We start from the raw sequence: 17,910 nt of genomic DNA, 5'->3' as shown, positions 1-17,910 counted from the left end.
TAGGTGAAGAATTGTGTATTAAGAAGGAATGAAGTTCCATTACTTTTTAGGAAAATAGTAGTGTAAATCATAATGTTACAAACTTTTATACATAATGGTCATTGCATAGTTCTACAGAATATTTTTCCATACACTGTACCACACACTAACTCATCTTACATTTCTGTTGTATTCTAAGATAGATTTTGCTTTTATAGCTACAATTAACATCACCCACCCTGGAGGCAAGAAGGCTGCACCCTCCTACTCCTAATACAGTCCAAGAGGTAACCACAGCAATGATGGAAATTAAAGACAAGATTGTCACCGCTAAGATATTGATAGCACAAGTTGTCTCTGACTGGAATTTAAAGGTAAGAAAGATCTCACAGTACCTTAGGGCCTACTCAATCACTTGGTAAGGAAGTGTAATATCATAGCTTTTTCTGCCACTTTTTCAAGGAAAGATGAAAGATTTTGCGTATTGGAAACTTTACGTACAAGGACCAAATTAACTTTAATGGAAAGCGTACAAAGCAGAGTGTTATTTACAAACAAATTGAACTTACAAATGAGCTCTTGGAATGTAAAATAGTCTGTATGTAAAGGACTACCAGTAATGGTTAATTCCTGCAGTGCCAAAGCCATAGAACAAGAAAAGTAAACATAAATATTTACTGAATTTTACCTATCATTAACCCACTAAGGAAAGTTGAAGATGGAATATTTCTCACACCAAAATTTAACTCTTTTGTTAGTATTTCAAATTTGAAGTGAGTTATTTTTTATATTATTGATATGTCTTTGAATTATCCAATATGTATTTGAATTATTATCTACAGGAAATCTTTTTACTACATCTTTACCAATAGGTTCAGGATTTAGTGCAGCTTCGTAAGAAAGAAGAAAGACTTGAGAAAGCCAAAGTTATGGCAGCATCTGGAAGTGGGGGAAATCCCCTCCCTCGTCAGTCCACGAGTGGTTCTATATCTACATCCTCTGTAGCTTCAGCTCTTGCTAATAACTCAACTGGAGGTAAGTTGTAATTTAAAGCATTATTGACTCTGTTTCTTCAGATCAGAATTTAAGAGGGCAATAGGAAGAAAAAGGATCTTACTGGACTCATTTTTTCCATTGAAAGGTAAGTATCCTAGTAGTAAACTTAAAAAATTCTGTGTCAGACATTTTCTTTAGAATAAATAGAGCATAAAAGAACAAAAGGAAAAGAGTAAGAAAATCTGGAAAATAGACATCAAAGATCATGATGGTTTGGGTATGTGATAAGAAAGTGAGATGAATAGTCATTGTTAGATGTGATAGACATGAAGAGGTAGAAAGCTGACTAATAGTATAAAGGTTGTGCTAGGTGGATGCTGTGGTATAACGTGTACAAAATAGTACAGAATAGAGATTAACATATAGTGCATTGACATCTAAAGGATAAATATAAAAGCAAAAGATATTCTCCCAAGATATTTAAGATATTTTTATACTTATTACTCTTAATTGTGATTATTATACTGTTTCTGCTGTAAAGTTCCTGGTAAAATATGATTATTATACTGTTTCTGCTGTAAAGTTACTGGTAATTTATTTGGTGCTAGTCTTTAAACCAGGTTTTGATACTGAATTTTCTAATGCTAATATTTTGGTCTTGTTTAACAAGAATTGTGGACTTGAAAATGTCAGGGTTGCAGTCTGTGAGTAAAGGGACAAAAGAGATAAATCCCAGTTTAGATTTCCCAAGTTCATAGAAGTTTATATTTATTGACATTATAAATTCAAGAAAATTTTGACATACAAAAATGATTCCACGGTTACCCTTCATCATTTATCATAGTAAGGAGGAAGTAACAAAGGACTGCAGAAAGGGAGGTCCCTTAAAGATTATGTATGTAAATAACCTGGTACTAAGACACTGATAAATTATTGTACTAATGTAACTAGTTTGAGAAGTCTTATGCACAGTAACATCAGTCTCAATGATATTTCTGTTTACAGAAATGTGCAGTGCCACATCTCAGAAACAAGGAGGTGACACTGCTTCTGTGGCATCATCTGCAATAACAGGTGTTTCTACAGATTCATTGAGCTTGTCAGCATCTTTCAGTGATATACCAGGCCAAGAGAATCAAAAGAAGTAAGTGCCCATTATAGGTTACTGAATATTGTTAGTCTTATGTTAATTCCTAATTGTGTTCATGTTTACAGTGTGGTTGATGAATAGCAACTGTAAACATTAGTTTAAAAAGGAGTTCCTTATGTTTTATAAGTCAGCTGACGAATTATTAATTTTTGTATGATGATACAACTTATTACTTGTAAAAGTTTACAATCCCTTATCCAAATTTCTAAAAACTGGAAAGCTCTAAAAACCAAAACTTTTTTGGAGGGTTTTATCCATTTGTAAAAATCATATACTGTACTATGATTAGTTGTATTCAAAATAATAACAAAGGTCTTACTAACTGTATCCAATGATATTATAATAATATTGTATTATAAAATATGAATGTTAGAATTATGTGATTTTTTATTATGGTAATTTTTACATTCTAATAATTATCAGTTGATTGAATTTTACTGTCATCATTATTGCCATGTGTTGACAAATTGAGAATTACCAACATCCTCCAAGCCATTAAAATTTTTCTCAACATTTTTTGTCACTGTCGATTGAGTAATATGAGTTGGAAGTAGATGTACATAAATGTATTTCTTTTAACACTTGAAAAGATTCCAATACGTAATAAGAATAACTGGGGAACTTTTAATCTAGCAAAGTCCATTTAGTTGATTATAAAATTCTACAAAGAAAATACTGGCCTTTAGTAAACACCAGGGTTTGCAAGTCAAGCACAGTTGATAACTACTATCAAGGCTATATTTTGTAATTTTGTACACCAGAAGTTAGGCTAGCCTGATTTCACCTTTTGTTAACCTCAATTTATCCATCAGTGTTAAAAAAGTTGTTGACTAATGAGTTGCAATAACAAAACTGTCTAACATTATTGCATTAATGCTAATTATTGCTTTGTCAGACTGGAAAAAACAGCACAGCAGTTACAGCGTAGCCTAGTGATCTACTCCTAACTTCTCGCCTTGTAGACCTACTGGCTCCCAATTTTAACAAATATAAGCCCACTCATAAACATTTCAAGGAACTAAAGTTTTTCACTGGTTCTTAAAACTATGTACTACCTAGCTTAGGTGGTGTTATGATGATTGACAAATGCAGTCGAACATATTTCCAGAGCAAAACTTGGGAATAAGTGAGCTGTGGGACAGACCAAAGTGTGATGGGAAAGATAGCTGTCATACGAGCTGCTGTTACATCTATGCAAGTAGCATGAAGGGGAAACTGAGGCAGCTGCTGTAGACAGGAGGTGGAGCCCTCCTGTCCTAAGTCATTTACTGTATATTCTTTTACTGTGCCAACAAGCACTCTTCTGGCTGAGACCAACTATAAGAGAATTCTTTGAGATTGGTTGGTTGGTTTTATAGAGCCCTGGACCTACCATGAGAGTGTAACTCTTCAGGATGAACAGCGACCACACTATCAAAAAGCAGTAACTAGGATGGAGACATTGATGGACATACGTACTGTATTTCTAAAAAAAGAATTGTTGCTTTCATTTCTTTCAGAACTCACTATCTGTATATTTGCAGTAATGGAAGTGAGCCTCTTGATGATGAAGGGGAAAAGGGGTACTCTGCAAATGAGGATTCAGCTGGGAAATCTGCATTGGGTATGTAGCTAGTAAATCTTTGAGTTTTGCCAGTGTTTTAGTTTACTATGAATCGTGATTGTAATGTTTTTGTTCGAAATTAATTACCAAATTGTCTATTACCCTCACAGTTTGATTTTGAAAAGTCTTGGAATCAAATTTTAGTAATTAGTTATCTTTTCCTCACATTTTAGATTCTCAAGATCAGCAGAAGCAGAATGAAGAAACCAAAGAAAGTAAGTAGTATACATATATACATGTCCTTAAGTTTGTCACTAGATGTACTTGTTACTTTTAAGACCTGACGTTGCATCATCAGAATGTACAATTAGTTATTTCTTTTTGTCTTGCAAAATGTAGGAAAGACATTAGAGCATAGTAATGTGTATTGGATGTACAACAGTACATGAAAAAATGTATTGAAAGTTATATAACACATTGTACACCTGCTTCTATGGAGTAAAAACTGTGGTATTAAAAGTTGGCAATTATTTTTGTACAAGTAACTTACCCAGCAGATATATACTTAGCTATAGACTCGGTCGTCCCGACAGAATTTCAAAACTCGCGGCACACGCGACAGGTAGGTCAGGTGATCCACCATTCCCGCCGCTGGGTGGCGGGGTCTGGAACTATTCCCATTTTCTAAGCCATAATTTCTCTGTCGGTTGAACAGACAACACCTATTGTTCGTTCCTCCATCTTGGATTTCAACTCGTTTGCCGAGAATTTGGATTGGTTTTTTGGTGACGTATTCTGTTTTTTCTCTGGCTTGGCATACGCTTATTGTGGACTGTTTTTCGACTTTGGTTTTGACTACTCTTTCACGATGTCTGACGCTAAGGCTTCACCTATGTTTAGAGTTTGCAGTAGGGAAGACTGTAAGGTTAGGCTGCCTAAATCGGCATTGGATCCGCATAGTATTTGCGCTAAATGCAGGGAGAATGAATGTTCTTTTATTACACCTGTGTGGAATGCGAGAACCTTACGGAGCTTGAATGGAAGGAATTATCATCATATGTTAGGAAGCTTGAGAGAGATAGAGTGAGGAAGGCTTCAGCTAGGTCATCTAGTAGATCTTGCTCCTTAGAACAAGAAATTAACTCTCCATCTAACAATTTTCCCTTAGCCTCAGCTGCTTCTCCCTGTTCTGAATCCAAAGATTCTTCGTCAGAGAGGGAAAATGTAAAAGCTTCAATTAAGAAACTTCAAGCTCAGCTACGAGCTCTAAACCAAGGTAAGAGTGGTGATAGTGACTTGTGCAGTGTTCCCAGTGCAAGTGGAGGGGGCGCTGACCGGTTCCTCATTGCTCCTAGGCCTAGACCTCTTCCAAACTCCCAGGACCAGGGGAGGAGGAATTCGAAAAGCCGCAGGGAGGATGCAGAACATCCCCAACGGTCAGGCGTCCCTTCGGCAGATCCTGTTGTTAAGTCCCAGGCTGCCTCGGATTGCCGCAGAAAAGGCGTCCTAAAGGAGTGTTTTTCGGCCTCAGACTCTTCCTCTCCTAGACGAGGATGGAGTTCGGCCTCCCGTTCGCGCCCTTTGAAGAGAGAGCCTGGAAGGCGCCTAAAGGAGACGCTGCTGACTCCAGCCCAGAGCGTTTTCCCGAGGATTGGCCTTCGGGACCTAAGAAGACTAGACAAGAGGAGCCTGCTCTTCAGGATCCGACCAAGAAGTTTTTGGTTAATCTGCAAGAGCAATTAGCTTCGCTCGTAGGCTCTTTTGCTAAGGACTCTACAAGGAGGAAGGATGTCTCGCTCCCTGTTAAGAGTTCCGCTAAGCGTCCTTCTTCGTATAGGAGAGAACTCTCATCTCACGATCTCCAGGACGTTTATCGCCTTCGTCGAGAGACTCGTCGGATAGGAGTTGTTCTCCTGAGAGAAGAGCCCTTTCGCCCTATAGGCTGTCTTCCCCGAAGCGCCCTCATTTTAGACACAGCGCATCGAGCAGAAGTCTCGATCGGTTTAGGTGCAAGGAACCGGGAAAGACCGATTTAGGTATCAGGATCCCTTGGGTCTTCAGGACCAGGAGCCAGACAGGCGCAAAGAGGCAGCAAGAAGAATCAAGAAGGACGTCAAGAGCCTCTTAGAACTCTGGATTCAGGACGTCAGGATTCTGCTAGAAGGCAGGAATCAGGACGCTATGAGCCAGGACGCCATGAGTCAGGGCGCCAGGAGTCAGGGCGCCAGGAGTCAGGGCGTCAGGAGTCAGGGCGCCAGGAGTTAGGACGCCAGAAAACAGGACGCCAGGAGTACGTTAGGCGTCAAGTGTTAGGGCGCCAAGAGCCTGTTAAGCGTCAGGAATCAGGACGCGGGGATCTTTTCAAGCGCCCTGAATCAGGATGCCAGGAGCCTAGCAAGCGCCACGAACCCGACGAACCTAGACAACAAGAGTCTAGTAGGCACAAGAGTGTTGCCGACAGACAGGAGCCTCACTCTTCGTATAGGAGTGCTAATGTTCCGCGCTCCCCTTCTCGGGAAAGGAGTTCTTCTCCCGGGAAGAGCCAGATCACTCCAAAACGATCTCCTTCTGTAGATCAGTTGGACCAGGCTATCGGAAAGCGAAGAGCCTGTAAAGTGTAGCAGTTTCGGACTACAAGAGACTTTCTCTTTTGCTGCTAAAGGAGTTCGGAGACTCCCTTCATCCTGCGGACCCTCCTTCACCAGGATCGTTGATGTCCAGCACTAAAGCTCTCAAATCGTCTTCCTTCGTTAAGATGCGCCCCGCTCTTTGTATGAAAAAGGCATTGAAAACTTTTTCAGAGTGGTTGACTTCCAGAAGGGAAGCGGGCAAGACAGTTTTTTCCTGCCCTCCTTCCAAGTTAACAGGCAAACCAGGAAGGTGGTACGAGACCAAAGAGCCGATGGGGTTAGGTCTGCCTTCTTCCGCGGATGCGGATTTTGCTTCCTTAGTGGACTCTGCTAGGAGGAAGTCGTTGCTGTCTGCTAAGGCGACTTGGGGCATGTGTGAGCTGGACCACCTTCTAAAGGGCCTCTTTAAAACCCTAGAAGTCTTCAACTTTATGGACTGGGCTTTAGGAGCATTAGCGAAGAGAGCTCAGGACACGGACTTTGTTTCCATGGAGGAACTTTCGAGCGTCCTGGCCTTGCCTGGGGACAGAGCGGTCATGGACGGTTCTGTGGAAGTTTGCCTCTCTTTTTTGGAACGGGAGTATTGAAGAAGAGATCTGTCTTTAGCTCTTTCTTAGCAAGAGCAGTATCACCCATTTGCCAAAGGACATCTCTTCTTTTTGCTCCTTTATCCCCGCACCTTTTCCACGAGACGGTTAGAGAGGTTTCGAAATCTCTTACGGAGAAGGCAACTCAAGATCTCCTCACGCACATCAGCCAAGAAAGTTTAGGCCGGCAGTGCCGATAGAGAAGAAAGAGACGACCCTCTTTTGTTCAGCCCTTTCGAGGGGCTCCTCTTCTAGAGCCCCTCTTAGAGGTCGAAGACCAGAGAGAAAGAGTAGACCATCTAGAAGGTCCTTCGGGAAGTCTAGATGAACAGCAAGTCCTCCAGACGAAAGTAGGCGCCAGGCTACTCCACTTTGCCAAAGTCTGGGCGCAGAAGGGAGCGGACTCCTGGTCCCTCTCTATCCTGAAAAAAGGATACTTGATCCCCTTCAGGGAGAATCCTCCCTTGACGACAACTCCAAGGGAGTTGACCGCCAGATACTCGGATCCGGTCCGAAAGCTTGCTATGTTGCAAGCAGTGGAACAGATGATTTCCAAGGAAGCGGTAGAACTGGTTCAAGATCTCCAGTCTCCAGGATTCTACAATCGGCTATTCCCCTGGTACCGAAAGCATCGGGGGGTATGGAGACCAGTTCTAGACGTCAGTGCCCTGAATTTCTTTGTCTTGAAGAAGAAATTTTCAATGGAGACGTCTGCTCTGTTCTATCTGCTCTTCGTCCAGGGACTGGATGGTGTCCCTGGACCTTCAGGATGCGTATTTCCATGTGCCAATTCATCCGGCAGCAAGCGGAAGTATCTGAGGTTCATGTTCCAAGGGAAAGTGTTCCAGTTCCGAGCGATGTGCTTCGGACTTTCGACTGCCCCTCAAGTCTTTACGGACATCAATGAAGAATGTAGCTTATTGGCTACATCTGGAAGGGATCAGGATCTCGTTATATCTGGACGATTGGCTAATAAGAGCCCAATCGGAGAAAAAATGTCTGGAGGACCTTTTAGTTACTCTAAAGTTGACAAAGTCCTTAGGACTTTTAGTAAATCACGAGAAATCCATGCTGACTACCCCAGCAAAGTATTGTCTATCTGAGGGGATTCAGATGGATTCTCGGGATTTTCTAGCGTAACCTTCGCAGGAAAGGAGAGAAACGCTGCCTAGAAAAGGTGTCAGTCTTCTTAAGGAAAGAACATTGTTCCGCGAGGGAATGGATGAGCTTGCTGGGACCCTCTCCTGATGGAACAGTTCGTTTCCTTAGGAAGACTTCACCTACGACCCCTTCAATTTTATCTGAAGGAGAAGTGGGATTGGAAGTCCAACAATCTGGGAGAGACTTTTCCAATCTCGAAACGGATCAAGGAGAATATCCGTTGGTGGTTTAGATCCACAGAAACTAAGCAAAGGAATCTCCCTTCGCTTACAGAACCCACGCCTAGCGTTGTTTGCAGACGCCTCAGATTCAGGGTGGGGAGAGACCCTAGGTTCGCAAGAAGTGTCAGGCATTTGGGAAGGAGAACAAGTGTCCTGGCACATCAACAAGAAAGAGCTAACAGCCATTTATCTAGCTTTGGTTCATTTCGAGGAACAGGTCTCAGGTCTGGGGATTCAGATTCACTCGGACAACACAACAGCCCTCGCTTATATAAAGAAGCAAGGGGGGACGCATTCCTTTTCCCTGTACGAATCAGCAAAGGAATCTGCTGATTTGGGCACAGGAAAGGAAGATCTCTCTCCTCACAAGGGTTTGTGCAGGGAGAGAAAAATGTCCGGGCAGATCTGTTAAGCAGAAAAGAACAAGTCCTACCCACGGAATGGACTCTCAATCCTCAGATTTGCCAACACTTTGGCATCTGTGGGGAAGGCCCAATATAGACCTGTTCGCGACCAACAAGAATCACAGATTAGAAACCTATTGCTCCCCGATCTCGGATCCTCAAGCAGTAGCAGTAGACAGCTTTCTGCTTGATTGGACGGGCTTGGACGCGTACGCCTTCCCTCCTTTCAAGATAGTAGGAGAAGTGTTGAGGAAGTTCGCTTGCTCGGAAGGAACAAGAATGACCCTCATCGCTCCCTTTTGGCCGGCTCTCGATTGGTTCACAGAGGTGCTGGATGGTTAGGTGGATTTTCCAAGATCGCTTCCACTAAGGAACGATCTTCTCAAACAACCCCACTTCGACAGGTTTCACAAAAACCTCCCCGCTCTAAGTCTGACCGCCTTCAGACTGTCGAAGGACTTGTCAGAGCAAGGGCTTTTCACGAGAAGTGGCGAAGGCTATTGCAAGAGCCAGAAGGGTCTCCACTTCTAAAGTATATCAGCGAAGTGGGAGTTGTTTTAGAAGATGGTGTAAGGAAAAGAAAATATCCTCCTCCAGTACCTCTGTAACTGAAATCGCAGATTTTCTCCTATATTTGAGAAAAGACTGTAACCTGGCAGTTTCAACAGTGAAGGGTTACAGAAGTATGCTGGCCTCAGTTTTTCGACATAGAGGAATAGATCTGACAAACAATAAAGATCTTCATGACCTTATAAGGTCTTTTGAGACCACGAAAGAACATGTAATCAAGAGGCCTAGCTGGAACTTGGATGTGGTCCTCAAGTTCCTAATGTCGGAAAAATTCGTACCGTCTCACGCAGCTTCGTTAGGGACTTAACAAGAAAGTCTTTTATTCCTTTTTTGCGTTAGCAACAGCCAGAGAGTGAGGCGAGTTGCAAGCTTTGGAAGGTAAAGTGGGGTTTAAGAAATAAAAAGATTCAGCGATTTGCTCCTTTCGACCATTTTTTCTAGCGAAAAATGAAAATCCCTCAAAGCCTTGGCCAAGAAGCTTTGAGATAAAAGGAATATCTTCATTAACAGGGAGAGAACTAGAAAGGACTTTGTGTCCAGTCAGGGCACTCAAGTTCTACCTGGAGAAGAAGAAGTTGCTGAAAGGTACAGAAGAAAGTCTTTGGTGCTCTGTAAGAGATCCGAAAAGAGCGATTTCTAAGAACCGCCCTTACATTCTTCATAAAAGATGTAATAAGGGAAGCTCACCTTAAATGCGAAGAAGAGCATTTCAAGGTTCTCAGAGTGAGAGCTCATGAAGTGAGAGCCATAGCTACGTCGATGGCATTTCACAAAACATGGTCGCTTCAGGCTCTTATAGAGTCGACATTTTGGAGATGTAATTCGGTGTTCGCCTCGAATTTACCTAAGAGATGTTAAAATTTCGTACGAAAAGTGCTTTGCTCTGGGAGCGTATGTTTCGGCGAATTCAGTGCTGGGAGAAGGGCTGAGGCTAATCCTTCCTATTTAGTTTAAGGCTTAAATTACTGTTTATTGGTGGTGGTTTTTATTGGTTAATTGTCAGAGGGAATAGGGACCCTCTTACAATTCATAGATTGTAACAAGACTAACATGGTCAGGTGATCGGGATTGGCTTCAGTTCTCTTTGTGATTTTGTTTAATAACCTTAACTCTGTCATGTAAGAGGGCGAGTCTCCATTGATATGACAAAAGGTCAAGGCTCTACCATGTAAGTGGGTCAGCCCCCATTGGTACGATCCAGTATAGGCTCTGTCGCGTAAGCGGGACTAGCCCCCATTGACACGATCCAAAGAGTTATTCAACCATAGGTTCATTCCTCGTTGAAACTCTTGAGGCAAGCAGACTCATCGACAGTAGTCATGAAGTCTTCAGCCCAATAAGGTAGGAACTATGGATTATGTTATCCAAGAACATAGGTTGTTTTTTTCTGTTTTTTAATGTATTTAGTTTAAATATTATTTTGTTTTTAGCTGTCTCTTGCCCGCCACCAAGGGTGCCAATCAGCTAAGTATATATCTGCTGGGTAAGTTACTTGTACAAAAATGATATTGTTAAGATACAATAAAGTTTTGTACATACTTACCTGGCAGATATATACGATTAATGGCCCACCCAGCCTCCCCTCAGGAGACAGGTGGAAGAGAAATTATGGCTTAGAAAACGGGAATAGTTCCAGACCCCGCCACCCAGCGGCGGGAATGGTGGATCACCTGACCTACCTGTCGCGTGTGCCGCGAGTTTTGAAATTCTGTCGGGACGACCGAGTCTATAGCTAAGTATATATCTGCCAGGTAAGTATGTACAAAACTTTATTGTATCTTAACAATATCATTTTTCAGTCACTTATAATAATGTTATCAAAGAAAATATGATTCCAGTTGGAAAGATTAATTTGGTTCAGTGAAGATAAAGTACTGTACGTATACTAGTATATGAATTTTGGTTGTAGATGGTAAAAACAGGTAAAAACAGAGATAATCATGCTGAGTAGAAGTTTTATTTTTCATTAAAAAGTTATGAATTTTAATCAGTAAAACAATGACTTGTAGTGGTCATATATCAACAAAAAGTTTATGCTTAAATTTTTTTAAGTTTCTGTCATTAAAAACATAGTTACTTCTTGTCATGAATTATAGTCACTGATGAATGCTAAATACAAATTGCGTTAAATTCTTTCATGAAGTGGCTGGTAACATTGAGAGACAATGACATATTTGTCCAGGAAGATGGAGTGTTGGTATGGAAAGATTTTAACAAATGTTTTTATATATTGTGGTGATCATCTGATTTTCAAGAATCCTTATGAAATCTTTGAAAAAGTTGATATTTTTCTTTTTTATCGGGAAGAAGAAATCACCAAACTATGAGCATTTTCTGACAAGTTGCATAAGAAAAATTCCAGCCCAATAGAGTTTTATACTAAAGAGAAAAGTAAGGCTGTGAAACTGTCAAAGGTAAGGCAGCTTGAAAGATTTTAAGGCATAGATTGTTAAAGATTTGAATAAATATGTACTATAGTGTTTTATTGCATTTTTCATATTGATTGTAGAAAAGGAATGAAGATTTGAATGTTGTCAAGTTCAGTTTTGTTAGTAAATGTGTTGTGAAACTATTTAGTATATAAGTACATGTTGTTTGATTTTCAACTATGTCAGTTATGTCAGTGTGACCCTCATACAGAGTAGTTTTTACATAGGTGTACTATTTAAACGAAAAACCGCCTGAATAGTCCATCACAATTTGTAGATCATCTTACCTACAGCATTTCTGGTATTTATGAAACCTGGTTTACTCAGTCACTGAGGAACAAACATACATTTTTTAATTCCATTATTAACTGGGAGAGTATAGAAGAAATTTTACTGGGGCATGAGAGCTTTCATACTAATCGAGTGTATTGAAATAGAGACAATCAATACATTGCATGGCACAGTATTTTCTTACTCTGACACTTGTGTTTCTATACTCAAGAATAGTCATTTGTGTCTGATTTACAGTACTTTCAATTGAGATTTCAAAACCATTTATATGGAATTTGGTGAAAGTAATGATGTAACTCTCTAAGTTTTAAAAGATAAAGATTTTATCAGCAAAATTGTTAGGAAAATATAAATTTCAATCAGAATGTTGCTTAGTTTGCCTCATAATGTTATCATAGTACACCAAGGAAAAAAAGATTCCATTCCAGCAAAGGGAACATAGTAATCTGTTTTTAGTACATATACAAGAGAGCCGGGTATAATTTGTAGTGTGTTAGCCATATTTCATTGTTTTTTGTAAAAAAAAAAAAAAATTAGTTTTAGCTAAATGCTCTTGTAAATAGGAAGAAGAGCACAGATTAAAAAAAAAAAAAAAGTTCCTTTATGGTTAGTTTATATCAGTGCAAGTAAAAAATTTGCCTTAAGATGTAGAATTTTATACTGTGACTAATTATTACAGCATTATTGTTATTGCAAAGCTGAAACTGTTTTGTGTTTAGAACCAGATCTTTTTTTTTTTTTTGATCTCTCAGTCTTGCCTAGACTGATTTTAAAGCAAAGACTGGTTTCTCTTTAAATATTTTAAATATACTGAAAGAACAACCATGCAGAATATACTCTATTGTTTTCTGAGAATTTGGTTTATAAAAATCAAATAAGCTTAGACTAGCATAGGTTCTATAGATTGAAATATTAAAAACCTTACATGTGAAGTCGTGGCATAATACCCTTAACAATATCTATGCCGAGTATTCTCTGTTCTCTATCTGAAATTTTGGTTTATAGAAATTAGATATACCTAGGTTGGAGTAGGTTTTATAGATTGCAACAATAATGAAAACTTGCATTTAAAATAAAATTTTTTTTATCACATATTATCTTTGTGAAATTCCAGTAGGCTGAGTTTATCAGGCACATGTGACTGATCAAGTTAAAATGAACTATTGTGCAACTCTGGTACAACGTCAGTGTAGCTTGGCCTCTTCTTTCGCAGTATCTTCTGCTTATTTGCATGCACTTTAAGCACATAAGAAATTTTCATTAATTTCACCTATTTTGTTTTCTTTAGAATGCACTGGAGTGACATTGCAGTGAATTATGCAAAATATTTTGTCTTGTAGATTTCACAGGACCCTTCCTTTATGGTGATTTGTACAAACCTTATTGTTCTTCATTTCATTTAATGACAAGTTCTTTGATAATGTTGATGTCTTGTTGTGATTTCATGAGTATGCTCTTTGAACATTGACCTCTTGAACTTGAAAAGAATATGCAAGTTCATTGCATCATTTGAAATGAAAATTGTTTTTCTACAAAATTGGGCTTCATACATTTTTTCAGTTAACAGGCATATCAGATGTAAATGTAGAAACAAGCTGTGTGGCTTAATGGAGAGTATTTTAAATGAGAGAGAAAACTTATATGGATATATCTGATCTAGCTACATTGTTTTACTGGTTATGTGCTGTAGTGAGCTAGTTTTTCTGTTTCTGTATTGAAGGCATCAGTTTTGGTATTATGCATGTACAGTTACAATTTTATAAGAAATTTTTTGCATTTGGGTAAACATATATATTAGTCCATTTTGGTTTTGCTTTTGAATTGTGTATAGTTGCCAGAAATATATACTGTATATGTGATTATTATTCAGTGCTTTTAGTGGTATGGTTTAGTCAGTTAGACATGAGTTTTTTCATCTAAATTTTCTCATGATTAGGAAAGGATTTGCGTTAATTGTATATATTTGTATTTCTTTTAACCTAGAATTTTCTCAGTACTTTAAAGCATTTAATAACTACATAGAACTTGATGAGAAACTTATGGTCATTTGTTTGTGTGTCTGGTGTTAAGGTTTCAGTACCTGGTTGTGTCTGTTCAGAAATTATTTTAGTAATAAGAGTTTGGATATGCTAGTACCTAGAAAAGTCTGAAAATCTTCTGTGGAGAAAAGTCAGAGCTAATTAATGCAGGATATTTTTTTTTATTAAGAGGCCTCATTGTTTACTAGTACTATCTTAAAAATCTATCTTGTAATGTGGCTGACAGACTAAGGTAAGATGTCAAGGTTAGTTTAAACAAGTCTTTTAGCAAAAGTATGAAGGGATCTATTGAATGAGACTTGGGGCGCGGAGGTGTTTATTATTTTAATACAGTATTGTCATTATTTACCTCTTGTGATATTGAAGGAAAACAGGTTAGAAGGGATTGGGCACGAGGTGCGGAAATGGAAGCAGTAATTTTTTTAGAAATTCCAAAAATGACAGTTCGTAAGGTTTACTAATATGTTTCCCATAGTGTTCTAAAGTTAGACGTCGTTTTTGATTGTGGTTCGTTAATAAGATGGGGTGACATCACGGTTTTTATGTAAAAGGATAATAGTCTTTTGGCAAAGAAAAGGGATTTTGACGTAAGGAAAAATCTATTTCTGGGCGATTGGCTCGTGTCGCCAGCGAAATATCCTTTAATCTATTATTTCTAGGGTAAATGTACTAACACATACCAGAGAATAAATAAAATAAAGAAAAAGGTCAGTATAACTGACTCGCTCACCCTCCAGGAGGGTGTCGGTATGAACACTAGGCGAGTGAGACCACTACCACGAGCCAAATGCCAATAGAAATCTCCCACTACAAAATCCCTCCAAGAGGGGAGCCGACCCACAGAGTGAGCAGCTCGTACTACTACTACTCCATCCCATGCTGCCGACTGCTGCGCCTCTGGTGGCCATCCTGAAGTTAGCAGACAATCTTGGGCGAAGGGATGGGTTTAGGTGGGATTTCGCTGGCGACACGAGCCAATCGCCCAGAAATAGATTTTTCCTTACGTCAAAATCCCTTTTCTGGGCTCAGCTCGTGTCGCTGCGCGAAATCGTACCAGAGAAATAGCACAAGATTGTAAACAAAAATAATAAAATGAGAATAAAAATAAAATAAATCAGAATAGGTCTCAAATAAAAGATAAAATATATATGAATAGACTATAATTGCTAAAAGATACATATACACAGGGGTATAAAAATAGAAATATGCTTAAATACCATAAATCTAATCATGTTTGTTAACATAAGGTAATTACATATGTACAGGTAAAATTATTTACATGTATCAATGTTATCTGTGTAACAGCATGTATCAAAAGTATAATAGCAATTAATAAAAACAATCAACAATAATAATATATAAAAGAATGTTATTGACTTAACCCTCTTACGCCGGAGCCCTAAAAATCAAAACCTCTCCCGTATGCCGGGCCTGGTTTGGAGTGAGCGCGGAAGTGGAAAAAATAATTTTTTCAAAAAATTACAGCGCGCGTACTTTTGAAGATTAAGAGTTCATTTTTGGCTCCTTTTTTTGTCATTGCCTGAAGTTTAGAATGCAACCATCAGAAATGAAAAATAATATCATTATCATATGTAAATAATGCGATATATGGTAGCGAAAAAAAAAAAATTCATACATAATTGTATTCAAATCACGCTGTGCAGAAAACGGTCAAAGCTAACCAGTTACTTTTTTTTGCATTGTATTGTATACTAAATTGCGATCATTTTGATATATAATACATTGTAAAACAATTTTAAAAGCAACACCGGAAAAATATTATCACAAAATGATGTACGAATTCGTAACGAGCGGACGTAAAAAAATGTTATTTTCAAAAATTCACCGTAATTCTAAATAATGTTCAGAGACTTCCAATTTGTTTCAAAATAAAAATTAGACAAATGATTGAATATTACGATACTGTAATAGTTTTAGATTAGAATTGCAGATTTCGACCATTTCGGACGAGTTAAATTTGACCGAATGTCGAAATTTTAATATATATTTTTTTTATATGGACATATTTCGAAGATGGAAAAAGCTACAACCTTCAATTATTTTTTTATTGTATTCTTCATGAATTTGCGCACATTTTGATATATGAAACTCTATAAAAAGGCTAATATGAAAAGGAGCAAATATTAGGATAATGCCATGTACGTATTTCGGAGACTTGCGGCCGCGAATCGGCGCGCGGAGTGAAGGTAAATATATTTTTCAAAAATTCACCATAAATCACAATATTGTTTTAGAGACTTCAAATTTGTTTCAAAATGAAGAAAAAATGACAGAATATTACTAGGCCGTAAGAGTTTTTAGCTTACCAATTGCCGTTTTTTCAACTATTTCGGTAGAGTCAATTTGACCGAACGTGTTTTTTTTTCTATTATCGTGATTTATATGCAAATATTTCGAAAAATGAGAAAAGCTACAACCTTCAATCATTTTTAGTTGTATTCTACATGAAATTACGCACATTTTCATATATAAAACTTTATGTAACAGCTAATTTTAAATGGTGCAAACATTTCGACAATCGCACAAAAAAATTCTGATTTTTCGGAAGTTACCGCGCGAACGTAATGTTTTTTTTTTTTCATAAATTCACCATAAATCGAAATATTGTGCTAGAGACTTCCAAGTCGTTGCAAAATGAAGGTGAAATGATTGAATATTACTAAGAACTATAACGAGTTTTTTAGCTTACCAATTGCGATTTTTCGACCATTTTCGGTAAGAGTCAAAGTTGACCGAAAGTTGAAATTTTTGCACTTAACGTTATTTATATGAAAATATTTCAAAACTGATAAAAGCTACAACCATGGGTTGTTTTTTGTTGTGTTGTGCAGGAAATTGCGCACATTTCCATATATAAAACTTTATGTAACGGCAAATTTAAAAGGGTGTAAACATTAGGACAATCGCACGAAAAAATTTATCGGAAGAGTTATCGCACGAACGTAAGGAAAAAGTTTTTTCATAAATTCACCATAAATCGAAATATTGTGATAGAGACGTCCAATTTGTTGCAAAATGAAGGCAAATGATTGAATATTACTATAATGTAAGAGTTTTGGCTTACAATTGCGTTTCTCGGACCATTTCTGTAGAGTCAAAGTTGACCAAGAAGGTTGAAATTTTTGCACTTATCGTTATTTATATGAAAATATTTCAAAACTGATAAAAGCTACAATCATGAGTATTTTTTAGTTGTATTGTGCATGAAATTGCGCACATTTTCATATATAATACTTCATGTCAAAGGATAATTTAAAATGGTGCAATAATTATGTCAAAGTGACGAAATAATTTCCGAGATGTGTCACTGATACTTTTTAGTGCGATAAGAAAGAAATTCGCGCTTGCGCGCCTGCGTAGCGATTGTAAACAAAACAACGCCTTGATCCGTGAACTCCCAGCATCCCCCAAGGCGCGTGATACAAAGTTTTCGGCTGGTAGGGCCTATAAGTTATTTTTCCGCGAATTTTTAAAAAAACTTTTTTGAGCCGACGTATGATACGTTCCATCGGCATGGAGACATTTTGACTCTGGACGTTAATACGTCCCAATCGGCCGGTAAAGAGGGTTTAATATACAAAACCCGTAATCATTATAATATGATGATCCCCTAGCATAAAAATAAGGGGAAACATCCATGAGATCAATGTTTATATCATTTGTGAGTGTCCCTAACCAGACAATAAGGGGCACCCACTACACTATCACAAAAGCAGCTAAGACACAAGGTGAATGCAAATGAACCAGGTAGGAATAGACGAACTTTTGGGTGAGGCAGGTAGAAAGGAGGACTGAATCTTCTACTACAAACTAGCTAGAGTCAGGGGAAACTATGTTACCCGCTGCTACTGCTGGGAATTTCAGAGCTTCCAAGGACTTAAGGTAGTGA

General features: G+C 38.4%; 1 protein-coding gene across 5 annotated transcripts in view; it reads left to right on the top strand.

The window, feature by feature from the left end:
• The window catches only part of LOC135197012 (1-phosphatidylinositol 3-phosphate 5-kinase-like), a 385,140-nt gene that overhangs the window by 182,727 nt on the left and 184,503 nt on the right, over positions 1–17,910 (top strand). For all 5 annotated transcript variants that reach the window (XM_064223905.1, XM_064223907.1, XM_064223904.1 and 2 more), the window contains 5 exons: positions 198–353; positions 852–1,014; positions 1,981–2,119; positions 3,649–3,728; positions 3,902–3,943. In XM_064223905.1, the coding sequence (XP_064079975.1) occupies positions 198–353; positions 852–1,014; positions 1,981–2,119; positions 3,649–3,728; positions 3,902–3,943 (580 nt within the window). The remainder of the gene's footprint in view (positions 1–197; positions 354–851; positions 1,015–1,980; positions 2,120–3,648; positions 3,729–3,901; positions 3,944–17,910) is intronic.

The sequence above is a fragment of the Macrobrachium nipponense genome, chromosome 18, assembly GCF_015104395.2.
Source record: "Macrobrachium nipponense isolate FS-2020 chromosome 18, ASM1510439v2, whole genome shotgun sequence".
Lineage (NCBI taxonomy): Eukaryota > Metazoa > Arthropoda > Malacostraca > Decapoda > Palaemonidae > Macrobrachium > Macrobrachium nipponense.
The sequence above is the reverse complement of the archived record's forward strand: the minus strand, read 5'-3'. Positions and strand labels throughout refer to the sequence as shown.